The sequence below is a fragment of the Halichoerus grypus genome, chromosome 12 (genome assembly GCF_964656455.1).
Source record: "Halichoerus grypus chromosome 12, mHalGry1.hap1.1, whole genome shotgun sequence".
Classification (NCBI taxonomy): Eukaryota; Metazoa; Chordata; class Mammalia; order Carnivora; family Phocidae; genus Halichoerus; species Halichoerus grypus.
Window position 1 is genome coordinate 61,709,827 of NC_135723.1, and position 24,616 is coordinate 61,734,442.

General features: G+C 56.0%; 1 protein-coding gene across 4 annotated transcripts in view; it reads right to left on the bottom strand.

The window, feature by feature from the left end:
- Positions 1–400: 400 nt before the first annotated feature.
- CRHR2 (corticotropin releasing hormone receptor 2) overlaps positions 401–24,616 on the bottom strand; it is a 29,330-nt gene continuing 5,114 nt past the window's right edge. The window contains exons 3-12 of one of the 4 annotated variants that reach the window (XM_078059424.1): positions 17,229–17,314; positions 15,684–15,790; positions 15,184–15,301; positions 13,188–13,341; positions 12,628–12,688; positions 11,129–11,201; positions 4,693–4,746; positions 4,374–4,509; positions 3,957–3,998; positions 401–2,549 (exon numbers count right to left, since the gene is read on the bottom strand). In XM_078059424.1, the coding sequence (XP_077915550.1) occupies positions 2,047–2,549; positions 3,957–3,998; positions 4,374–4,509; positions 4,693–4,746; positions 11,129–11,201; positions 12,628–12,688; positions 13,188–13,341; positions 15,184–15,301; positions 15,684–15,790; positions 17,229–17,314 (1,334 nt within the window). In that variant the 3' untranslated portion in view covers positions 401–2,046. Of the gene's footprint in view, positions 2,550–3,956; positions 3,999–4,373; positions 4,510–4,692; positions 4,779–11,128; positions 11,202–12,627; positions 12,689–13,187; positions 13,342–15,183; positions 15,302–15,683; positions 15,794–17,228; positions 17,315–24,616 lie in introns of all 4 variants that reach the window. The other 3 variants (XM_036118083.2, XM_036118088.2, XM_036118087.2) reach the window with 3 other exon arrangements.

The following is a 24,616-nucleotide window of genomic DNA, read 5'->3' on the forward strand; positions in this document are numbered from 1 at the left end:
ACGGAAGCGGCCTGTACACCGCCTCTGAGCACACAGGGAGGCTTTACAAGACACGCAAGAAAGCACAAAGGCAGGGAGCCCCACTGCCTTCCTGCGGACCGAGGCAAAGCCGGGGCCCCGCCCAGCCATTAACCTCTCCCCGCTCAGCTGCCCATGGGGTAGTCAAGCCTTTGGCAAGTCAGGTGGTTTTCATTTCTTTCAGCCAAATTTAAAGAGGACTTAATCAAGTGGTGGGCTGACATATAATTTTGGATGATAGATCACTATGCAGTTTTTGGCATACGTCTCAGAAGGAGGTCCGAGACCTGAGTGACATCTACTTATTTATGTGAAAAAGCTTCTCATTCTCAGCGTGTGGAGCTATAAAAATGAAAAAGAAAGAAAAGATGCTAAGTCCTGATTCATTCCAGCAATAAATATTCACCCACGGATTCATGAACAATTAAATTCCTATCCATTCCATTAAGATGTGTTTTCAATCAATTTTCCTTTTGTAAGGCTTTACATTTGCCTTACAAAAACTTTCAGTGTCTGTGTTGTATTAATCAATTGTACCCTATGTTTTATATCAAAAGTAGTTGTGATAACTCAATCCAGAAGATGTTTTTTTTAAAAAAACTCTTTACAAATTTTAGTCACAGAAAATTAAATAATTCTATTTCAATTTCTAAATATATTTTGTGGCAGAGAAGTATGATAAGGTGAGCAAGGAAAGACTTTCAACCATAAAAATACTGCATTAGTATAAAATTCTGTGGGGGAAATGGGATGAAGACACAAGTTCAAAGAGAAAAGGAACAATGTAAAATTTCCAGCTCTTGAGGAAGAGCTGGTTAGCTTGTTTTTTTCAAACAAAAGAGGCTGGTTATTAAATCACAGCTGTGTTTGGATTCTGAATGATATATTTTAAAGTGTTGTGGCAGTTTTATTTTAAAAGTGTAAATATTTGCTAAAAGCCAGAAATCACCTTTCTCACCAATTTAAAAAATGTGAAAAAAATATTAGATGGCAACTGAAAAATATGCAAGATGGGATACATAATAATAAAAAAAAAAAACGTTGCGGGTATTCCTAGAGCAAAAGCCCTTTTGAACCCTGACCTGATGGCTCTAGCCTCCTTTCCTCCACTCCCACCCTCTCCTGGAAACTTCCTCATGGTGTTGTTCACAAATACTGTGGGGTCTTGTCTACACTTGCCTCTGGATTTTAGAACATTTTGGGTTGGGCTGTGGCGTGCTGGGCGAGCTGCACCTCTCCTCTGTGCTGAATTAAACTGCCCTCGGTAGGAGAGGAGGGGTAGAGACCGTTTTGGGGGAGTAAGGGACAGGCCTGCAGACACACAGGTCAGAGAGGAGAACCAGCCCTGGACCAGGGCCATGGGCTCTGCAAATGAGAAAGGATCCAGCCCCCCCATCCTTGGCCACGGCACCCCTTCGTATGTCTGGTTGACTTGACCTGCGGGGAAGCTGTTTCCACAGAGGCATGGTTTATTTCACAGAGAGCCGAGATATTTCTGAAGGGGAGGCTGAAATGAAGCCCGGTCTGTGGTGGGAGCTGGGAGATTCGTTCTAGTCACCAAAGACCTAATTGGTTTCTTGCTCCTTGCCCCCGGCCACCATGCTTCTCCTCCTTGTTTCATCTGCACTATGCATCTGGTTGCCCTAGCTATGTCTTCCTTCCCCACGTGTCCCTCCCCAAGGCTCTGAGTCTGTGGACTAGGCCGAGAAGAGGTGTCCCGGGACAGGAAGCAGCATCCTTCCTAGGACCCCAGAGATGGCTGGGGAGGGGCAGAGAGACGGCCTGCTCTGGGCTGGGGTGTAGGTGAGAGCCCCTGGGAGGAAGCCAAACTAATTCTTTGCTTCCAGTTGCTGTGACCCCCCCTCCACTGCAGAGGGCAGCCCTGAGCAAGGAGGCAGAAGGCCGGGAGCAGGGAGCAAGGCCAAATGTCACCCTGCTGTTGGTGGGAAGGCCCTCACAGAGAGGGGAGCCCCCGCTGTGCCACGAACGAGCTGTGTGACTCGGGCAGGCCCTTCCTGGTGCTGGGCCTCAGTTTCCCCGCCTGTGAATGGGGCTACAGTAAGGATGCAGGGAGAGAGGCTGGTGTGGGCAAATGCCTGAAGACATGTGACCCACTCTTCTCGGGGGGTGTGTGTGTGTGGCCCCTGTGCCATCCCTCTGCACTGAGACTTTGGGCCTAGCAGGCCTGGCTCCTGAGAGCCTCTCGCACAGCCTGCTGCCGCACGCCTCTCTCCAGCCGGCAGGGCGGGCCAGCTGACGTCTCCCCTCCCTTCCGCCCCCACCAGCGCCCGAGCGGCGAGGTGGCCAAGTGAACCCAGAGAAAGGCGCCCCAGGAGGATAGGGAAGCTGTCCTGATGGCGGAGTGATGAGCGAGCGGGGTGACGGAGGGGTCACAGGGCGGCCGTCTGCTTGATGCTGTGGAAGCTCATCCGTGTGGGCGACGTGGGGATGGACATGGCCCGGGCCACGGGCACTCGGAGGGAGTGATGGTCCTGCCAGCGGTGCCACCTCTTCCTCACGGCCGAGCGCACCTGCAGGGGAGGCAGAGGCTCAGCGGGGCCTGCGGGGTCCAGTCCTGGGGACGGGGAGGCTTCTCCCCTGCTCCCTGCCCCTTGCAGGGCCCTTGAAGGGAGGCTGGGGTGCCCTCCCGACCACCACACTCACACCCAGGGAGGGACTGGCTGGTTCCAAAAGCAGGTCCTTCCCCTGAAGCCATTAGCCCCAGAAGCTCCTGCCGTCCGTCCTCATCCCTCTCCTGGAGAAGCTCCCCGCTGACCCTTCCTTGGGACACACTGCCTTCCCTGCCCCATCCCTCTGCCACCTCCTCTTTATGGTGGGACCCAAGCACCAGCTTCGCACATCTGCCTCTCGCTCTCCTGGGCACCTGCTGAGCTGTGCGCTCTTCTCGCGTACTTGGCATCCCTCTCCCTCCTGAAAGCCCTTCCTCCAGCCCCCTCCAGCCCCCTCCACCAGCTGACGGACCCTGCCTCACTGGCCATAGCATGTGCTGCTGAGATGGAAAGCTAACAGTTCTAGTCATTTCAAAACCTGATCGTTGCTGGTGCTATATTATTCTCATTCGTATTGCAACTAAAGAAGTTTTCTGCAAAACGGATTATGTTCCCCATAAGCTAAGCTGGCACGTGGCTGACCAGAATAAATGCCCCAGAGGCACTCTGTGTTTGCTTTAGCAGCTTTCTCTCCCTGCCCTCCAGCCCCGGCCAGTCTCCACTGTCAGACTTGCCCATGTGAGGTCTGCTTTGATTGCCAGAGACCTAGGTGTGCAGAGACACCCCCCCCCCCCGTCACCCTCTGCATAGGCAGGGGAAGGGCCTCAGGATGGCATCAGCGTTCCTCTTGAGTGTTCGGAAGCTCTCAGGACCTGGGGCTCTGTCTACTCTTTGCCCCATAGCCCACTGTGTGTCCTCACCGACCACAGGCCGGTGTGAGCCTCTCTCCCAAGCTGCTTATGCTGAGATTCTGGGCTCTGTGAGCTAAGCAGGCTGTCCCCGGTGCCTCGTTCCCTGGCGTTGGCCCCAAGGCGTGTGGTCTGCTCTGTGGTGGGGGAATGTGCTGGTGTCTTTCCTGCTCCCTGCGTCCATCAAGGCCTGGGTGCTCGGCTCACACCTGGCCCGCTCCTGGAATGCCTTCCCCTGTTACCAGCTGTGACCTGGCTCCTCCTTCCATGAGACCCTGCAGCCTGGGCTCCCTGGCCAGCCAGCCCTCCAAGTGCCTTTGTGAAGTGCTGGCCTATTGTTTCTGGCCTGCACAGGTGACCTTCTAGGCTGGTTCGAGACGCTTGGGCAGGATTCCTGTTTCCCAAAGCTGGGTGTGGTTCCTCCGGCCTTCCCCTCCCCTGTCCAGGGCAGAGCTGAGCAGAGCCAGGGACCCTCCACTGGGCTGGGAACTGAGGACGGCCCCAGAGCCTGGTCTCATACCTCTCCATTCAAGAAGCAGTAGAAGACAGACACAAAGAAACCCTGGAAAGGAAGGAGGGAGGGGTCAGCGACCGGCTTGGAGAGCCACTCTGCAGGGATGGCTGGGAACACCTGGGCCCGGGACCCCAGAGGCTCAGAGCTGGAGGGGAACCCACCCCTCATGGTGCGGGTGTACTGGGGCCCACTGGAAGTGACAGGCTGTCAGAAATCCTCAGAACAGGTGCTGGGCCACCAGTAGGTGCAGGCTAGTGTGACCAAGAGCCAGTCAGGGGGTGAGCTCACCTGACCCCTGGGGTGGGGGTGCCAGGGCCCGGGGCTGGGGTTCAGTGTGTGCATGCACTTGTGTTTCAGTGTGAACCATGTCCCGTGTGAGGTCTCTGTGAGGACACTGGTGCCCCATCTTTTCCCACAGCCCACCTGGAAGGATTGCAGGAAGGAGTTGAAATAGATGAACACGATCTGCGACAGGTCGTCCTCCCCGGGGTTGATGAAGAAGAGCATGTAGGTGATGCCCAGGAGGGGCAGGAGAACCAGGGTGGCCTTTACCGCCTTCCTGGGGAGTGAGAGGGCGACAAGGCTGGTCTGAGCCCACACTGAAGGCAGGGTCTCACTCAGGGGCCGTTTCTTCTGGGACCCCGAGCAAGCTCCCTGGCTGAGGACTATGAGGATTTGGAGGGCCCTGCCCAGATGCCCTCCTCATTTCTGCCCTCTGGGGGTTAAGGCACCCATCATTCACCTGTACTGGATCGTCTCTGATGTGGTGGATGCTCGCAATTTTGTCATGAGGATCCTGACGATGTTGAAAAGAAATACAAAATTGATCTGGAGTGAGGGAAGGCGAAAAAAGAAGGACCATGAGGTGGGGAATGAACTGAGAGGCAGCCACCTCCCCCTATAACCCACTGAACCACATGTCCCATGCACACATCCGTCCTACCCGTCACCCCAGCCCCTGCCTGCGGTCCCAAGGCCTATACTTCTCCCTCACCAGGATGGGCAGAAGTCCCCGTCCCCTGAAGGCTCCAGGGCCTGCTTCTCCACCTTCAGACCCGAGGGGGGAAAGCAGCCTTGGAGGCAGTGACCAAGGACACAAAGGCCACTTCTCCTGAGGCATGACTCCTCAGAAAGTCCCCCACCCCCTTGCCCCACCCGGGGATGCCACAGGTGAAGCTGCCCAGAACTCCACCCCAGTCCCTTGCCCTGTCTGCTGCAGAGTGCCCCCTTGTCGACTGAGGGTTCCCCTGAGGCCCTGCTACCCTGGGGGAGTGGACCTGGCCAGAAGGAGTGACTGATCTCTCACCAGCCCTCCCTTGCACCCAGGAAAATGTTTCCCAGGCACGTCTGAGGCCATGAAGATGAATGGGCTGCTGGGCTGTCTCCAAGGCTCCTGGAAGGGCCTCATTTATCTTCATCTTGAGCCTTTTCTTGGCATCAGAGCCGATGCACCCAGTCTCTTCCCAGGACTGGCCTGCGGGGCCGCCCAAAGCATGCTCGTGCTGTGGATGGTCTCCGTGGGCCTGCCAGTGTCTGGTCCATCCGCACCGGCTTGTCTGTGTGGCTGTGTGCTGCCCTCCAAACGCTTCGGGATGGGCGGGGGGCGAGTCTGTTCTCTGTGCTTGTGTGTGTTCACATGAGAGCCTGTGGATCTGGGGACGTGGGTATGCCGGCGTTTCTCTACATCCATCTCCAAACGTGAGCAGACAGGAAAGTGAGATTCCCTTTCTTGCGAATCTTTCCCGAGGAAGTGCCCATGGGTCAGAGGGCGTCTGCTGGCTCAGGCATATGCACCGTGTGAGTATATGTGCACACACACACACACACACACGCACGCACGTTCCGCCCGAGGCTCTGTCCCAAGAATCCGTCACTTCTTAAGCCCTCCTAAGTCTGGATCCCAGGCTGAGGGTGGGGGGACACTGGCAGACACCAGGGAACAGAGAGCCCTGTGGCCTCTGCACGACCCCGAAGCTGGAGGAGGCTCTGGGGGCCTGGAGGGCTCGGGCTGCTCCTCAACCCCAGCCTGAGGCTCTCACACCCACGGTGGCCTGGCCTGCGGAACCCAGGGTGAGGGGTGGGCGGGAAGCCTTCAGCCAGGGGCCTGCTGCACCCTGCTCCTTAAGGCTCATCTAATTTCTAGCTCCTGGGTTTCTGGTATATTCCCTTGGATCACAAAGTCAATCTTAATTTAGATCAATCTTAATTTTCTCATACAAGTGGTACAAAAGACTTGACCTTTTCTGATTCTTTCTGACTTCCGTGACAGTAGAGGCTGTTGGAATCAAAATGTATCCTCATTTCTGGCACATTCCCTGCATTCAATCTATTTACCCATCACCCATCAACCCACTAACCAATTCATTCAATTATCCATCCATCCATCCATCCATCCATCTAAATACCTACTCAACAATCCATTCATCAGTTTATCCACTCACCCCCACCCCATGCTTCCATTCTGTCAATAAGCTGCAGAGCACCCCCGGCTGAGGGTCCTGTTCCATGTGCTAAGGCAAGAGCAGGAACAGGGTCTGGTGCTGAGAGGCTGGGATACAAGCCTTGTCCCCTCTACTCATGTGAGGCAGGCAGTCAGTGATGCTGCCCCCACTCCATCTCTGCCTGGGCCTGGGAAGCCTGAAAGTCACTCTTTCCTTGTCCCCAGCCACCCCCTTCACTGCATCTTTTCCACCTCACCCCACCACAGGTGTCTTCCCTCCTCCTCCAGGGAGCCTCGGGGCCCCAGCCCACACAGAGCTCTCCGCTCTGGGACCTCCCACTTCCTCCCCCCCAAATCCGAGCTCTTCAGTGAGCACTGGCTATTGCACCCTAGCCTTGTCCAGCCTACTTTCTTTCACTCACTCATTCATTCATTCGTTCGTTCGTTCATTCATTCAGTGAGCTAACTTGCCATGTGTTGGGTCCCTGCTCCCAGAAGTCTTGTGGCCGGGCGGAAAGGGGTCAGAAAGGCCTAGAGATATGGCACTTGAGCTGGGGGCTGAAGGACGGCGGGGGATTGTGTTCCAGGCAGAGAAAAGCCAGGGGATAAAGCCCTGGGGCAGGGGAGATAGGCCAGTTGGCAGCCACTGTGGCTGAGATGAGCCCAAGCAGTGAAATCTACCTCCTTCTAGAATAGCAGCTGCAGGGCCCTCCCAGTCCAGAATGTTCCTAGGGCAGCCTGCATGGCAGGGGCTCTGGGAATGCAGAGGGGAGAGGGTGTGGGGTGAAAGGGTAAGGCCAGACCCCCTGGAGAAGCTCCCCCGGAGAAGTCCAGCCTCGTTCCTGCCCCGTGTTTCCTGGAGCTCTGATTCTGGCAGCTCCCACGGGCACGGTCGCTCCTAAGGAGGCTCTGTGGGAGGGGCGCCCCAGCCTGGTCAGAGCCCCAGCCTGGCAGGCGGTGGTACGTGTCAGGCCCAGACTGGGGATCTGGGTGTTATGGCGGCTACGGGGACAGACAAGGGAGGCTTAGTGCTCCCTAACGTGGCCCAGGACACATCATTCTAGGTTTTGTTCCAAGCACTTCATGGCTACTCCTCCAGCAGCAGCCTATGCGGTAGGTGTGATCATTATTCCCATTTTACAGATGTACAAACTGAGGTTCAGCTAGGCTCTATCACTTGCCCACGCCACACAGGAGGCACTGGTGTCAGGATTTGAACCGAGCCAGCTGGCCTCAGCGTCCTCCTCCTGACCTCTGCATCGTGCTGTTGCTCATGCAGGAGTTCATGAAATCTGGGCCAGATGCAAGGAAGCAGAGGGAAAGCACTGGCCACACCACCAGGGATGGGTGATCGGAGCTCAGGAGTGCACTGCAAGGCCCATCAGCGCTGGAGCCAGACCCGTGGCTCCAGGTACGAGGAGGACCGGCTGGAGGGGGAGCCCCAGGGCTACCACGGGTCCTCCCGGTGACCCCACGAAGCAGGGACTGGCATCGTGGTGTTAGAGGTGAGAAACTGAGGCTCCAAGCGAGGAGGTCCCCCAGGGTCCCAAATCCCAGGGGGCTGCGACCAGGGCTTGTTCCAGGATGCCCCACAGCATGGCGCCTCCCACCAAGGCAGAGAAAGTAAGCAGACCCAGCTCACGAGCGCAGAGCACCCTGGGTCCTCCCCACCCCCGGTGACGGTGAGGGTACTTGCTAAGTCTGGTGCTCAGGGGAGACCCTCCTCGACCTTCACCATCCCTTGTGCAGAGGCAAGCAGGGAGGGAGACGGAAAGGGGACTGACGTTTCTGCCTCCTGGGCTCCAGACACAGCTCCCAGCCTCGGAGGTAGGCCCTGCTCCCTCCAGGTCTGGGTACGGGGCAGGTTTATTGGGGTGCTGCCAACACAGCTCAGGTCCCGCCTCTCACTGTTCCCCGGCTCTCAGCTTCCCGCACTGCGCATCCGCCGGGTCAGTTAAACACGGCCCCTCTGTCTGTCCCACGGGGATCTGTGGAGCCCAGTTTTGACCAGAGGGACTTGGGGGTGCCCCCAGAAGCCTGGAGACCCGTCTGGGGCCTGGTCCTCACCGGGTGCCTCAGCTTTCTCCTCCTGTTGGCATGCTCTAGGCAGGTGAAGCCTCAAAGGCCCGTGCCCCGAGGCCTACTCCGCGCAGGGCCCTGGCTGGGCCACAGAGGAAGCCCGGACAACGTGCGTCCCTGCCTGGCAGGGCCCCGGACACCACGGTTCTGCAACTCCAGTGGACACATCCAGGGTACCCGGGGCCCTTCGTCCACATGCAGACCGTGGGCCCACCCCAGACATTCCCAGGGGCAGGTGGGGGGCCTGGAATGTGCATGTGGAACGGGGGCTGCCGGGGCATTGCTGGGATGCACACAGAACGGGGAGACTTTAGTCAGACAGACCCGATGCTCCGTGCCCCGAGGGAGCCCAGCCGGGGGTCCCTGCAGCTGCTGGGGACACTTCTCAGCCTCAGGCTTCCTCTGGCGCCAGGGGAGTTAGCTCAGCCTCACAACAGAGGGACCTAGAAATATGCGGTGTTCATGTCCCGGGGCGGGGGCGGGGGGGGCGACCTCCGCTGATGAGGCAGGAAGTGTGCGGAGAAGTAACCCAGCTTCCGAGCCTGCAGCAGGGGGCTATTCTGACACTCTTCCACGTGGTTGTCCCCATGGAAGCCAGCTCATCACCTCACCTGGGCTTCCTCCCCGCCTTGTCTTCCACTCCCACCCCTCACGCTGCTTCCTGGGACCACCTTCCACGTGAACGCCTGGCACCAAGTTCTTGTCACGTGGCTCTAATTCTGGCACTCGTGTGGCCTTGGGTAAGTTGCTTCATTAACCTCCCTGAGTTTCTGCGTCCTCACCAGTCCAAAAGGGACACCACAGAGCCTGTCTCAGAAGGTCGACGCGGGTAAAAATACTCATGGAGAGCCCCGAGCCCCGTGCCTGACCCCGTCCCCAGACCGGGACCCAGTAAGTGCCACATGCTTTTCCCATGACAACACAGTCACAACAGCTTCCTGCAAACTGAACCGGCCAATTCACTTCCCGGAACCCAGAAATAAGCTCGGTCACGTCTTTTAGCAGCAGAAATGCAGCCATGAATCAGGGGAGGGCAGGAGGTGGGTGAGCGGCCCCTGCGTCTCAGCTCAGCTAGCTCTTAGTGGTGACCTGGGGCAGGCAGTTTCATCTCAACGTCCTCAGCTGTAAAATGGGGATCATAATTCCTATTTCCAGGCACAGACGATGTGAGATTTGGAAGTTATGAAGATGGAGCTGTTGGACAGGCTCAGTGGGGAACGTGGAAGCCCCGTAAGTGCAATAGCTGGGTGTGGGGGGTGGGCTGGGCCCAAAGGGAGACGCAAAGGGCTCTTGGGCCAAGCGGTGCGGGTGGAAGCAGAGAAAGGGGCAGGGAGGAACAGGCAGGGAGTGGGGGCTGACACGGAGCCCTCCATGCCCATCTCCCTTTCTCTGTTCATCTCCTCACGCTGCCCAGCATCCTTGCAGCTGGGGGCTCTCTCCCCGCTATCGCTGAAGCCCCACCCAGGCCAGCCTTCTTGGCGGGGTCCCAGATTCACGAAAAGCCCTAATCCCTCCAGGATGGGCTCTCAGCAGCAGGCTGGAGGGGATGGGTCTCAAGGGGTTTCCATTCACACTGAGGGTGGGGACCAGTGACACATTGCAGCTGGGACTCCAAGGACAGTCACTCCTCACAGCGCTACCCCACCCCCCCCGGCCGACTGCTGACAAGGACTGGCTTCTGCCTCTGAAATAAGGTGGAATTTCCAATGGTGGAATTTCAGGCAGTGGGTAGAAAACCTCCCTAGACATCTCCAGTTCATATACATCAAGGGAACTCCAAAGATGGGGAGCAAATGAATCCCAGAAGAAGTCACAAAAAGGAGGAGTCAGGAAATGAAAGAGATAAACAGTAATTGTCTCCAAGGTAGACCACAGAACCCCCATTAGGCACCTGCTGTGTGCAAGAGTAGGATGGCTCTCTCTCTCTCTCTCTCCTATGTATCCCACAAGGAGCAGGTGGCCCTTTAAGGAAGCTGGTGCATATAGGAGCCTGAAATTACCAAGCCTGAAATAAATCTTACGTAAATGCCAATTTCTTATGGGGCTTTTTTGCATGTCTCTTTTTTAAAATGTATGATGTATAATGGGTTCATTTTTGCCGAATGCAGCCTCTACTTAAACTCTACCTTAATTAAAGCTTGTTGTGGATTAAAGACATTGTGGCAATTATACCTTAAATGCGAATACATTTGGCAAAGGGCGGGGAGCTGGACAAGGAACAATTGCTCATTAGGCTTCATTCTGGTACCACCGCTCCAGGCTGGGGGCGGTGGGCTGGGCCTCAGAGGGGGTCGCTGGAGGCAGAGGGGGATGTAGGTCTGGGCTGAATAGAAGTCCACACACCCTTCTCTTGCCATCAGCGGCCCCCTCGCCTGGCTGTCTCAGTACCTGGCAAGGAGATGTCAGATGTGGGAGGCACTAGAAATCTGCCAGTCAGACCCGTTCTCTGCCCAGAGGAAGAACCCGAGGGCCAGAGGTGAAGGGGCTGCACCAGGGCATGGAGCATGGAGTAAGGATAGTGGGAGGGGGATGCCAAGGAGTGGGGTGGTGTGTGCAGAGGATGTGCCAGGGGCCACATTCTTCCCCAGCATCTCTGCTGGGTGGGTCCTCTGCATCCTCCCGGTGCCCAGCCCTATCCGGGTCCCCACTGAGGACCTACCAGGAGCACAAGGATGATGGGGCCTTGGTAAATATAGTCCACCAGGTCGCCAGGCTCCTTGCCAAACCAGCACCTGCAAAGATGGGGTGGTTGTGAGTGGCCTGCTGAGCCACGGTCTGGCCACCACAGTAGACTTGGGCCCAGGGTTCTCTGGCTTGACCCTTTCTGAGACCCAATCTCTAGGGCTGTGCCTTCCCAAAATGCCTGGGTGGACGGCCGTGGCCCCTCTGACCATCCAAGCTCACCCCTGGGCTGCCTTTTGCCCTCCATGGAGGGTCTGGTCTCCCCAGCTGGACTGAGGGCAGGCCCTGGGTCTCCCCCATCCTCCTCACTCCCCTACCCTATTCCAGACTGTGGCACCCAGGGCTGGGCAGGCAGGAGGCTCACGAATGGAGAGCTGGGCTCCCCCTTGCTGGCCTAGGGCCCAAGCACCCCGTAGCACCTGTTCCTGCATTGCTCGGAACCTGCCACTCCACGTGCCAGGCACTCAACCGCACAAAGCAGCAGATGTAGAGGCCTTCTCCAGCCCTGAATCCCGGCCTTTCTCTGAGCTGAGCCTCATTCACCCAGTGAAGGGAGCCTGCTGCTACCAGAGGCTTGGTTATTCTCTGGGGATGCTGGTGGGTGCAGAAGCTTCAGAGTCCAGGGGAAGGGTGGGGCCAGGGCGCAGTCTGGCCCTGTCAACCACTCCTGTTAGACCTCAGGAAGGGCCACATGGACTTTGGGAAATTCTGACTGTGTCCTCCGAAACTTTAGAGGTCATCCAATGCACACTGCCTTAGACAGGAATCTCCCCTGGCACCGCCTCCCAGCGCTGGGGTTTCTGGTCTTTGCTTGAACACCCCCTTTGACAGGAAGCTCACTACCGTTCATGGCACCCCAGTTCGGCCCCTGCCCCCAAATCTTACCCGCTCTCTCCAGCCTCAGAGACCCCTTGGAGATTTGTATCCAGAAACTGACATTCCCTTTAAATTGGGGCACCCAGCTTCCCAGCTACTGCTTGGCTGAGCCATGGCCAGAATTGCCATCATCTGGGTGTGGCTTAGATATCAACATCTCGGTGCAGGGAGGGTGGCAGGATGGGACAATGTACCCCAGGCAGGGACTGCGACGCCAGAATAAAACAAGTACCCACTTCTCTGGCCCAGGGCTCTGTGAAAGGCCCATTGACACAGCCTTGGATGGGCTCTAGGCTGACAGCCTCCAGCACTTGACCTCCTCTATGTACCCTGGGCCACACTTGCCACTCCGAGGAGGAGGCCTTACCGAAGGCCAAAGGGGTCATGCATTAGGGCACTTAAAAGACCCATGATTCCTAACCCATGACACCTACCACACGGGTATCTCTGGGTGCCAGGCATATTTTCTCAATATAGGGACAATGGGAAAGTAAATCTGTCCTGGTAGGACTTCAGTTCCTGCCCAATGGCCTGGCTGGAGCCCTTGCCGGACCTTTCCTGACACCCCTCTGACCCCTGCAGGTGGCCGGTCCTACTTACTGTTCATTTTCATAGTAGAGTTTGCCAATGGCCCAGGCAACGATGATGGGGCAGGGGATGCCTGAAAGAAGGACAGACACAGGCTACAGTGGACAGACAGATGGTCGAGGGCCCTCTTGTAGAACACAGGGTGAGGGGACCACAAGGGGCCTGGGACCAATCATCCAACTGCAGGTCATCCGTGGCCCCATCCTGAACCCCCCTTCCCCCTCTCTCAGCAACCCTCTCTAAGCGGGTCAGACAGATGAGGCGACAGCATGATTTTCTGAGATTGTTTGATAGAGAAGGGGAGCTGGCCAGCTTGTCTTTCGAAACCAGAGACAAAGATCTTTGCATTGGTCTTCCCAGGCAAGGAGAGGAGGGCTATTTGTAAAATGTGCTGTTGGAGGGACTGCTTGCTTCTTCCTCACCAGCAATGGAAGGGAGGGGCTGCACCCTCGGCCTGTCCTGGGGACGGTAGGCAGGGCTGTGCACCTGTCCTTGGACCCAAGATGAAGGGAGGTGACCTCGTCAGCACTGCCCCCTCCCCACTAGGCCCCGCGGCCCCCAGGGACCCTCACACCATCCGATGAAGAGGAAGAGCCACTTGCGCAGGTGCTCGGTGGAGTAGGTCATGACGATGGCCGTGTGCAGGTAGCAGCCCTCGACGAACATCCAGAAGAAGTTGGTCACCACGAAGTAGTTGAAGATGGTGGTGACACAGCGGCACCAGACCTGCACGGGGCAGGGGCGGTCAGGGGCTGCCGGGGGCCAGGGCCCCAGTGCGCGGCACGGGCACCCGCCAGGAGCCGCCTTGCGCACATGCATTCACGACCCTCCAATCTCACTCTGGGAAGCTTCATGCTCCACCCAATTCTCTCTCGCTGTTTGGGATGAAGTTAAGGCGCCAGCCTGCACCGGGCCCTTCTTTGGCTTCTCCCCCAGCACTTTCTAATCTCCCTTTTATCATAAAGAAAGAGGGAGGCTGGCCCTGAGCTTTCTCCGGGCAGAGGCTAGGACTGAACGACACTGTTGTGTTTTCATGGTCAGTTTTTTGAGAGTCACCTTCGATCCACAGCAAGTTTTCCATTTAGGGATGAAATGGGAAATTTCACAGAGAAAAAAAGGAGTGAGTCAATTAAAAGCAAGTTGTTATATAAATAATAGTACAGGGGTTATGAAGGTGAGGTGCAGCCATCGAGGTGATTCTCCAAAATCTCTGGTTTGGGCAGATTCTGGGCTCAGGACGATCACTGCTGGCTCTGGGTGGAGGCTCACCATCTCCGGGGCAGGTTGCCGTACCCCTCTGAACCCCACTGCGACATGAGAAACTACTAATGGCATCTTACAGGGCGGCTAGAGATGCGGGCTGGCTAAGGCAGGCACCAAGAAATGAGGGTTGTTGCCATTTGCCTTTGTCCCTGTCCCTTTGAACAGAGCTACCCTCCCAAGTACCCTGCAGAGGGGAGATGCGGGTGCGGGCAGAGAAAAAGCCTGTCCAGGCCACAGTGAGCCATGGCCAGCTCTCAGGCCTCCTGACCTGGCCACTGCTCCCCAGGCTTCGTCCCCAGGGCACCCTCAGAGCCGAGGTTGGGATCTGGGGGCCAGTGGTTGGGGGAGCCCTGTGATGGGCGTTCTCTGCCCCACGGACAGCACATCCCCTCTCTGTCCGGCGCTGACGGCTCCGGCTGTCAGCTGGTCCTGTGCTCAGCTGGTCTCTGCCTCCGTGGCTTTCCCCCAGGGTCCCAGCCCTGATCTCGGGCCCCAAGAGGTTGTCTGTCTCCTCTTTTCAAAAGGGCCTGCTGAGGTGGGAAGCTAAAGATCCCTTCCTTCCAACCCTGCTTTTTTTCCCAGTTAAGCGACATTTTATCAGTTCAAGCATATGGGGCTGCAGGGCCCCCCAAACTGGGTTGGACTCAGTGAGTGCTGAGGCAGGGCTTAATGGGGGGCCAAGTTAAGGGTCAAACCAGACTGGGTATCTGCTCAGGTCCACCGTCCAAAGAAAATGTATTGAGAAGTCTCTAATGGTGTGCCACAGGACTCTGTGCTTGGCCTCGTTAGTCTTGGGTTTTGCAGTGACTTGGACATAGTACCACAGCAGCTGACACAGCTCTAGGGTGGATAGCTAACACGTGGGATGGCCTGGTCCAGATCCTGCTGGCTTAGATGTGGAGGCATCATTACAGTGTCACCTAACCTCCCTGAGCCTCAGTTTCCATGTCTGTATAATGGGGAAAATAATCCCCACAGGGCTCTCATTGGAATTGAGATAAAGCCCAATGGAGCTTAGTTCCAGCCTCTTCTTCTCTAAGGGGTTTTTGGGAGGTCCTGGATTCAGAAGATGGGGAGTGGAACAGGCTAAACCAGTCCGGCTTGCTGTTTGTGCTGCTCCCGAGACCCAGGCCTGGCAGCAGCCCCTGCCCCGCCCCTACCCAGCCTGACCCTGGGCCCAGCTCGGGAGGGACAATGATTGGGGGAGAGGTGAGCTCAGGTGCGGGTCTACACCTGAGGACTGGGCAAGAGAGGTTGGTGCCCCCAGAGCCCGAGCCCCCCAGCCCCAAGCCTCGGCCCGGTGACCTCATTGCTCTCATGCACTTCGTGGTCGATGAGCTGCAGCAGGAACCACACGACGTTGCGCAGGATAAAGGTGGTGATCAGATTCCAGTGAATCACGTTCCGCAGACAGCGGATACTCCTGTGGGAGGCCCAGGCCAGGGGTCAGGCAGGATCGGGAGCGAGCTGAGACGGGCTCTGCCTGGGGTCAGGAATCAGCTGGGACTGGGGCCCCCACCCCGAGGCCAGGTAAGAGACAGCCTCGGGTGAAGGCAGGGCTGCACCATGAGCCACATTCCCTTTCGTGGTGGCCACAGCTGGATCTCTCCGAGCCAGCTCCCCCTTTGCATCCTGCATGCCTGCCAGCGGTCAGTGCCCTGGCAGCCCCCCCAGACCCTTCTGTCCACTGGCTTCAGGGCCCCCCTACCCTGCTGAGTGGAGGCGAGACCATGTGGGAGGGGTGAAGGAGGTGCTGTGGGGGAGGGGCAGGGAAAAGCAGCAGGCCTTCTGGGGGGATGACTCACCGCAGGGCCAGGAAAAGCAGGAAGGCGGCCACGAGGGTGGCCACAGAAACGCAGTGACCCAGGTAGTTGACAACGAGGGCGACGCGGTAGTGCAGGTCGTACTTCCTCTGCTGGACAGACAGACAGACACACAGGCAGACGGAGGCATGGAGCACATGCAGGGAGGGGCTGGGCACTCCAGCTACGGCCACCCTGTGTGTCGTGACCTTGGAGGCAGAAGTGGCTTCAAGTGTCATCACCACATCTGGCTCCCAGCGCTCACTCCTGTTGGCTGTGGGCAGCTCTTGGTAGAGACAAAGGGCTGCAGTCAGACCCCCTGACATGCAGTTTGGGGGCAGGCTTGGACACAACGTCTCCTGGGATATGCCAGAGGTGAGGCTCTCTACATTCTCCTGTCTTTTTAACTCCGGACTGGGAGCTGCCACACCTGTGTTTAACCTCAGCTCAGACCCTGGCTGGCTGAGTGACTGAGGGTGAGCTGATGTCTGTCTCCGGACCTCAGTTTTGACCTCCGTATAATGGAGCCAACCTGCCCTCCTGCCTCAGAAGCAGCAAGCTCCGGGAAGTCTGGAAGGTGCCCTGGGATCAGTGTGTAGCCGATGTAGCAATGAGGGGGCGCGATGTCTGTAGAGAAGTTAAGAGCAATATTAACCCAAGTAAAAGCCAGTCTCCTTTTTATGGTCACCACATGCTGGCAGTTCTACACAGAGGCAGTGATAAAGTACTCCTTGCCAGGGCAGGCTATCCCCTGACCCCCCGCCCACCGCGGTTTGCCCCTGCTCAGAGAGGCTGTCGGGTGGAGAGGTGAGGCCAGAGGTCTGGCGGGAGCCTCCTTCTTTATGACCCATCCCACTTGCCACTCCTCTGGCCCTACTGCAGACCCCTTCTGGCTCACATTTTGTAGCATCCCTTTCTCAGGGTAGCTCAATGGTTTTCCTCTGAACCTGGACTTCTTGGGGAAAGTTGCAGCCTCGCTGGGGGCTGTAATGGGTGAATGAGGAGGGGGGTGGAGGTGGGATGTGTCATTTTGGGTCAGGAGTGAGGCGTAACTTCAAAGGGGAGGAGGCTGGCACCACATGAAGCCTGGAGCCCAGTTCCAGAGCAAGGGGGCTGCTGAGGTGTGAGCGGGACCCAGATTCCCGTGGGGCCCAGCCTTCCGGAGCCTGTGCTCGTTTCCAGGTGGAGCCATAGAATCAGATGCTAGATGGGGAAACTGAGGCCCAGAGGAGGAGGAAGGAAGTCACACAGCCTGTTAGATGTTGGGACACTGGTCACACCGTCATTCCCTTCTTGTGTCACATGCCAGACATGGTTGTGTTCTCTGCTAGCCAGGGCTCTCCCGAAGGTCTGTGTCCTCCTTCTCTCCCACAGTGTCACTGAGCAGGGGACAGGACGTGGAGGCAGAGGGAAGAAGTGCAAAAATATGTGGCTGGGCTGCACAAGGACCGGTTCTGTCACCCTTGGGATGCTCTCTGCTCAACCTGAGTCCTGATACCTGTACAGGGACGAGGGGTGGGGCAGGTGGGGCAGGTGGGGGCCACTCACCTTATCATCCAAAATGGGCTCACACTGTGAGTAGTTGATCCGTGAAGCCCACGTCCCATTCTCCAAGCACTCTCGGTAGGCATTCCCTACAAAAGATGCCAACCACCAAGAGGCAGGTCACTCCCCTCCTCAAGAACACTCCCTGGCTCCCGGGTGCCCACAGGGTAAGGTTCATACTTCTCAGCCTCTCTAGGCCAGGAAACACAACACACATCTAAAAGTTCACGGGAAAGTCATTTAGGTGAAAATTGTGCAAAAGCCTTACCAGCTGAAAGGCAGGATAAAACCCATTTTTGATACAATCTTTGACTAGCATCTTGTCTACTTTCTTTAATTTTGTTCAGAACTGAACCTGACTGGGAGCCCTGGGCTGTGGCTGAAGATTTGCTGCTTTCCACACACCCAATAATTTCCATTCTTCTCTCATTTTATTTATTTTTATTTATTTATTATTATTTTTTGAAGATTTTGTTTATTTGACAGAGAGAGAGAGAGAGCAGGAGAGCACAAGAAGGGGGAGCAGGCAGAGGGAGAAGCAGGCTCTCCGCCGAGCAGGGACCCCGATGCGGGGCTCGATCCCAGGTCCCTGGGACCATGACCTGAGCCGAAGGCAGCCACTTCACCGACTGAGCTCCCCAGGTGCCCATCTTCTCTCACTTTATACATACGAGATCCGTACTTTTTCCCAGCAGCAGTTCTGTTTTAATACCAGCTACCCTTCACAGGGTGGGCGTTCACCACAGACCGGATTATCTTTCAACCACTTTAGCTATGCTCTTCCATTCAGTCCTCCCAGCAACCCCATGAGTAATAGTAACCCATTTTACAGAAGAGGAAACTCAGGCACAAAGAGGTTAACCTACTTGTCAAAAGCTATAAAAATGAGAAGGGGTAGAGCCAGGATTCAAATCCAGGAGGTCATGCTTCAGGTTGCATGTTCTTAACCCCTCGCTACCGCGCAGTGGGACACAGGAATGAGGGACACTTGGGGAAATGGGAGTGTGTCGCCTATCTCGAGCTGCGGCTGCTTGCGAGAGCACCGTGTGAGATCTCTCAGTGTCTGACTGGAATCTGCCCAGACACTTCAGAGAACTGATGTCTGACACCCACAAGTGTGGGCTACCCCCCGCAGGGAATGCAGGAAGATCAGAGAATGCTCATACCTACCTTTCTTGAAATCCCAGCGTGACTGTCAGTCCTAGCTCCTAAGCCACCACCTCCAGGCAGCCCACCCTTAACCTCCAGCCAGGAGGAACCCCTCCCACCTGAGAACTCCGGAGCCCTTTGTCAGACTCTGCTTTGCCCCATGAGTGTGAATGTGACCTCCCCCACTTCCTTACAAATTCTGAATGATCCGTGGTTTGGGGGTGATTTGTACTGGGGTTTTCTGCTCTCTGGCTAATGGGTTGTCTGTGGGTTTTTCTTTTGGGTTGCTGTTAGATATATACTACAGAGCTAGTTAAAATAAATAGCTCCCGGAGCACGGAGTCACAGAGCTGGAGGGGGAAACTTAGATTGCTTCTGGAAAACAGTGAGTTCTAAAATAATTAAGTTACCTAAAAAACCCACCTCTGTTGAGTTGACAGTGAGTTCAAAGCAATGGGATTATTAAAGGAGCACTTGCTGAGGAGCAGAAACAATGGGGGAGAGTCTATTAGCTTAATTGTTTTTTAATTTGGTGCTCTGAGCTCAGAGGTTTTTCAGATTACGGGCTGTTACTGGCCTGTGGCTGCCCCCTCCGGCCCTGGTGGGAGTCGAGGCGATCCTGACCCCAAAGTGAGGACCCCAGCCCCTTGCCTCTCACTGTGGCACCTACATCCACTCATGGGTTTTCTCCTTCCTCAGGGCTGTTTTACTACAGAAAGGTTGTGTGTTAAGAGAATTTGATGCATACGGTTAGTGATGTTACTGAACTAAAGGACAGAGTGTGGGGTGAGTCAAAAGGACCCACGTAAAGGTATCTGGGGAGGGCTGGTCCTTTTGTAAAATGAACACTCCCTTATTGATTGGGGTTTAAGGTCCCTCTCAACAGCCTGTCTGAGGGAAGATCCGGGCTCTGGTTCAAAGGGCAGAACATTTATCTTCTAGGGATGTGTTCAGAGATGTTATCCAGCTTTCCTGAGGTTCAGTGCTAAACCCCTTCCTCCAGGAAGGCCTCTTTGATTTCTCCCATCTCACAGATTTCTCTCTCCTGAGTCCCCCATTCCACCCCACCCGAGTCCTAATAGTCTGAGCCTCACACTTCATCCCTTGCTCATAACCTGGCCTGAGTTGTTTAGGTGTGTGAGTCTGGTCTCACTGATCGGTGTGGGGCTAACCAAGGACAGGAACTCAGAATACTTTCCAAAGTATGATAGCTCATGATGGTACCAACCATGGGGTGGGCTTGAGGATGGGAGGGAGTCAGGGTAGAGATGCCGCAAATCTGAGACCTTTCTGGTCCCTTATGTCAGTGCCCCTCGGGGGGTACCAAATTTTATGACTTCTGTCTCGGCTTTCTTTTTCTGGAATCCACCCCCTGCCATCACTCCATGTGGCACTTGACATTTGCCCTAACAGGCCTGGCACATAGCCAGCTCTATGCTGAATCCCCCCTTGAAATACCCTCCTCGCTCTCACCCATGGCTCACCGACAAACCCCTTCCTATCTTCTAAACCATAGTGCAAGCACCATCTCCTCCCACAGGCTTCCCCAGCACTCCAGGTATTTAAGCAATCTCTTCTTTTTTTCCTCCAAATGCCTCCTCTAGGCCTTGCCATCTCTTGAAACACAGGCCTTCACATTTGACTGTCCCTGAGCCACACCAACACATCCATGTGGTGTCACAATCCAGTACAAACCCACCCACACCCCCACCTCCACCCCACACACGTCCTACATTAGTGAGGCCGGTTTCACAAAGCAAAATCCATCTTGACCACAGCTATGATATTTTTCTTCCTATTCTATTCTAATGATTTAATTTATTTTATATACAAATGCTGGTCATGACTCACTAATTTGACTTCACCATCCACTATTGTGCTCTGACCCATAGTTTGAAAACCAAAAATCTATTTTAGAGCATTTGCCATAATTTACTACGGGTTTCATCTTTTTGGACCTGATCCTTTTTTCTTTCTTCTTTGCTACTGAACTTAAGCCCCCTGGGGACAGACAGGTAGGCAGAGACCTTATGGGAGTCTCCGGATCCCCCGCAGGAATTAGCCATCACATCCATATGAGCTGCATCAAACCAGCTCGGATGTGCCAACACCTTGGAAAGCAGGGTCTGAGATGTGGGATGTTGTGGAAGGGAGCTTCCCTCTGGGGGCCCAGTCGTGCCTGGAGATGTAGTTCTGGTGACAGACTCCAGGTACCAGAGGCCTGGAAGACAGATAGGCCCAGCTCTTCGGGAAGCTGGCTAATGAGGACACTGTGCCCTCAAGCACAGCTTTGGACAGGAGAGAGTAAGACAGAGGAGTCTCCCCCTACCTGGGAACCATGGGAGGATGGGCACGGAAAGTCTGAGGGCAGGTGGCCAGACTGGGATCGCAGGGCTGGATGCGGTGAGGTGGGTGCCTGTTGCCACAGCAACCCAAGTGCCCCTGCCGAAGATCGATGCCGATGGTGTGCGGTGTGGTCTGTCAGGGGCATTAGGGTCTGGAGGATGCAAGCAGGCTCCTCTCTTGCAGGGCTCTGTGGCCTGGGAATCCTGGTCCCCGTTCCCTGCAGTGTGCCAGGTCTCTTCCCCTAAGTGCCCCTGGCCTGTCAAAAGCCCATTACTGTGGTCTTTCCCTCTTTCAGATGCTGACCCCTTTCTGATGAGAGTTCCTGGTGCAGGCAGTCACCTAAGTGGTTCAGAAGCCTGGCTGCGAGAAGAGAGGGGCTGCTCTTCTGGCTGTAGATTTGTCTCTGGCTGGCTGGCTAAGTGACCTTAGCTAAGTCCCTGCCCTCTTGGCCTCAGTGTCTCCTCTCAGTTACAGTGATGTACATCGTTTCTCAAAGATGCTGTTGGCATCTCAGGTAGGTCAGGTATCTGTTGTGTAGGACTTTTCAACCTGCCGAACGCCAGTACTACCGTCAAGCTATGTGACAACTCCACACATCCCTGTATCACTTTCAAGCGCTCCCTACGTTGGCCCTTCTATGTCTGATGGTCTAACTGACAAGGCATGGGAGACAGGGACCACGAGGGACCATTTTTGGGTGGCAGTTGTGGGGGAGAGAGTGTAAGAGACAGGTGGGGCACAGGGAGTGAGTGGTGGAGGGGCAGCAACATGGTCATTGGATGTCTGGGAAAACAATGACAAGAAGTTAGGGCAAGAGGTGCTGGCAGGGAGGTGGGATGGGGCCAGAAGCACTATTCACTGAAGGAATGAGGTCACTATGCAGGACAGGAACTTTCAGCACTGCGGACAGCAGAATGCCACCTCTCCCCACTCCCCACTCCCCACCAAAGCCTGTGGGCCACCTTGGAGAGCTCCTGCGACACAGCCCTCCAGCCCTGCATTCCGCCCAGGAAAGAAGATCACACTGATTTGTGCTGCTCTTCGAGGCCCCGCTTCAGCCCTAGCTCCTCCAGGTGCTTCCATGGCTGCTCCAGCCCCCTGAGGGTTCCACTGCTCACTGCTCCTAGCCCACCTTGGGACAGGACTGTTCTTTTCTGCCACCTCGGGCGTCCAGGCTCTGCCAAGCTGCACAGCAAATGCCAAACAGTCACACCTGCAGGAGGCACCCGGGTCTCCCACACAGGCCACAGGGAGGCTGAGCACCGCTGTCAGAGCTGCTGCCACCGAGAGTACAATCCCACACAGTGTAGGGGCTGTAGTCCAAAACCGCAAACCTGCAGTCAGGTGTGGTCTCGCTTCCAGGCAAGAAAGCCTCCCCTGTTCCCAGGAAAGCAACCTGGAAATGGAGTCAGTAGGCATCTTCCTGGGACTGTAAGAGGGGGAGGCAGCTTCTCCCTCATTTGGTCTAGAGAGACCCAAAGAGGGACAATGACATGTTGGGGGTCACCCAGCCACCGTGTTCTAGAAGATGCAGGAACTTGCGCCCCATCTGCAGTTGTCTTAGCCACTTTGTGTCCAGATCCCCAGGGCAGAAAATGCCTGAGGGGCCAGACACCCCACCCTCAGCCCCCTTACTGACTTTCCGTGGGAGGTGGGCTACTCCAGATATGGCCATGACCTTCCTGTCTGGCTTGAGGCCTTCTGGGAAATATTTGCCCTTCACCTTGGTCACCTTTCTTATCTTTTGTGGAAAAAATCCCCACTGCCCGGACGAGGCAATGATGCTGCGGAGCATGACAAGTTGCTTTTTGCCTCCAGTTAAGACACCATTTGGGGAAGATGCGCCACCGTCGTGGTGCTGATAGCGTAGTGCCCCTGAGCTTCCCAAACAAGGCGCTTCTCCCGGAGTCAACACCCCTGCATTGCTTGGATGCTGCGCAGCTGATGAGGGCTGGCCTGCTCGGGGGCCCAGCTGGAACATTTCCTGTCTCGGTCTGATCACAGCCCTTTGGTGGTGGGGGTGGCAGCTGGGGATGCTCCTCCAAGCTCTGAACCAGCCTGACCTAGAAGGAATGTTGGGTTGAGAGACTGGAAGTCTGCCATCATCAACACAAACATCAGGTTGGGAAGGGCCTCCCCAGGGCCAGCTGCTTATGACATCTGGGATGAGAGGCAGGGAACTTCTATTCCATTTCTTCAGTGTTGTGTGGACACTGCTCTCAGGGCCCCAACAGTCCAGCTGGACCTCCAAAAACCCTCAGCTCCTTATTTCCAAAGGACCTTTCACTCATGATGCCTTTCCATCCTTGAGTAGGCATGGCAGGGGTAAATGTCTATACTTAGAGTAGACAGTGGGGAAACTGAGTCAGGGGGCACAGAGCCATTTAATGGAGCCCACACTGGGCCCATGAAACAGGGAAGAGGTGTGATTGGAATCCAGCTCATTGTGTGAGATCACTGGCCTCCCCAGGGTTGGTGCAAGTGGGAGGAGGCGCCTACCACCCAGCTCCAGCCTCTATTGTGCGGGGCTGCCTCCTTCCAGTCATCCCTAGCAATGCTCAATGGGCTCGTCACCATGACGCCAGCCTGTGACCTGCACAGGCAAACAGGGAGGAGAAGGCGAATGGGGGACCCCTGAGGCAGAGACTGCTGTGGAGCAGAGGAACCTCAGGGTTTGGGGACCATGAGAACTTGTCAAGCTCACCCCCCAACTAATACAGAGAAACTGAGGCCCAAAGAGGAGAAAGACCTGCCCAAAGGTGAGATAAGCAGTCCATGGCCCGGTCAGAATTGGAACCGACTTTCGACCACAGTTCCTGTGAAGTAACATGGGGTGAAGACATCTTGGACTGGCAGAATCCTGTGTCCTCTCTTTACCTACGATGGCATTGCTCCAGAAGGCCAAAGCCCTGCCTCTCTCCGGAGGCCTTTGGGGATCAGACCCTCTGAGTGTAGACAGACTGCTCCCTCCCACTACACCATCCAGGGGCCACAGACTTGCGATGGCTCTCAGAGACGACAGAGGCCACACACCACCCAGAACAAGGACAACCATCTTGGCATGAACAGGACCCTCAAGGACATGATGCCAAGGATACAAATGCTCCTTATTCTGGGCCTTATTCTTTACTCCCCCTGCTGACAACGCTCCAGCTCTTCACGGGAACCCCAAGCAGCAGCATCTCCCCAGTTGTGACAGGGCCTCACAAGGACAGCATATTTTCTGTCCCCTCCACACAGATGAGGACACTGGGACGTGGATGAGGGGGACCTCGCCGTCACTCAGTGAAGCAGGGCACAGCCAGGACTTAGATCTGCCCTCCTGAATGTGGGCCCAGGTTCCTCCTGCTCTCCCTCACCCCAACCTCCACCCCTGCAGGTGTGTAACAGGAGCTCCCCCCCAGGCTCTGGAGCACCTGGTTTTGGGTGGGTAGACTGCACTTGGGGCCCTCGGAGATGGTCCCTGAGAGTCACTGGGGGTGGGGCTTTGCTGTGGGGTTCCAGGCTCTGCACTGGTTGCTCGGGACTGGGGAGGGGGTGGGCAGGAAAGGGTGCTCCATCTATGACTTTACTGAGTAAGGGGGAGGAGAGGGGAAGGGCAAGGTTTAAGTTCTCAGCCAGCCTGCATTTAGATTTCAAAGGTACATCCTGAAAATCCAGCAGTGTCCCACCAGAATATTCTGTTCCTGCACGATGGGGCTATGGATAAACAGCTGGGAGCACTACCACCAGGAGAGTTGAGGCCCATGGCCTGGACTGGCATTCAAAGCCTCCATGACCCTGTTCCCTGTACCCACGTCTCCTCTCCATCTGTTCCCACTCTCCCTTCCAGCTGGCACATCACTGGCCCAATTTTTCAAGGCCCTATCCAACAACATTTCCTTTGTGAAGTCTTC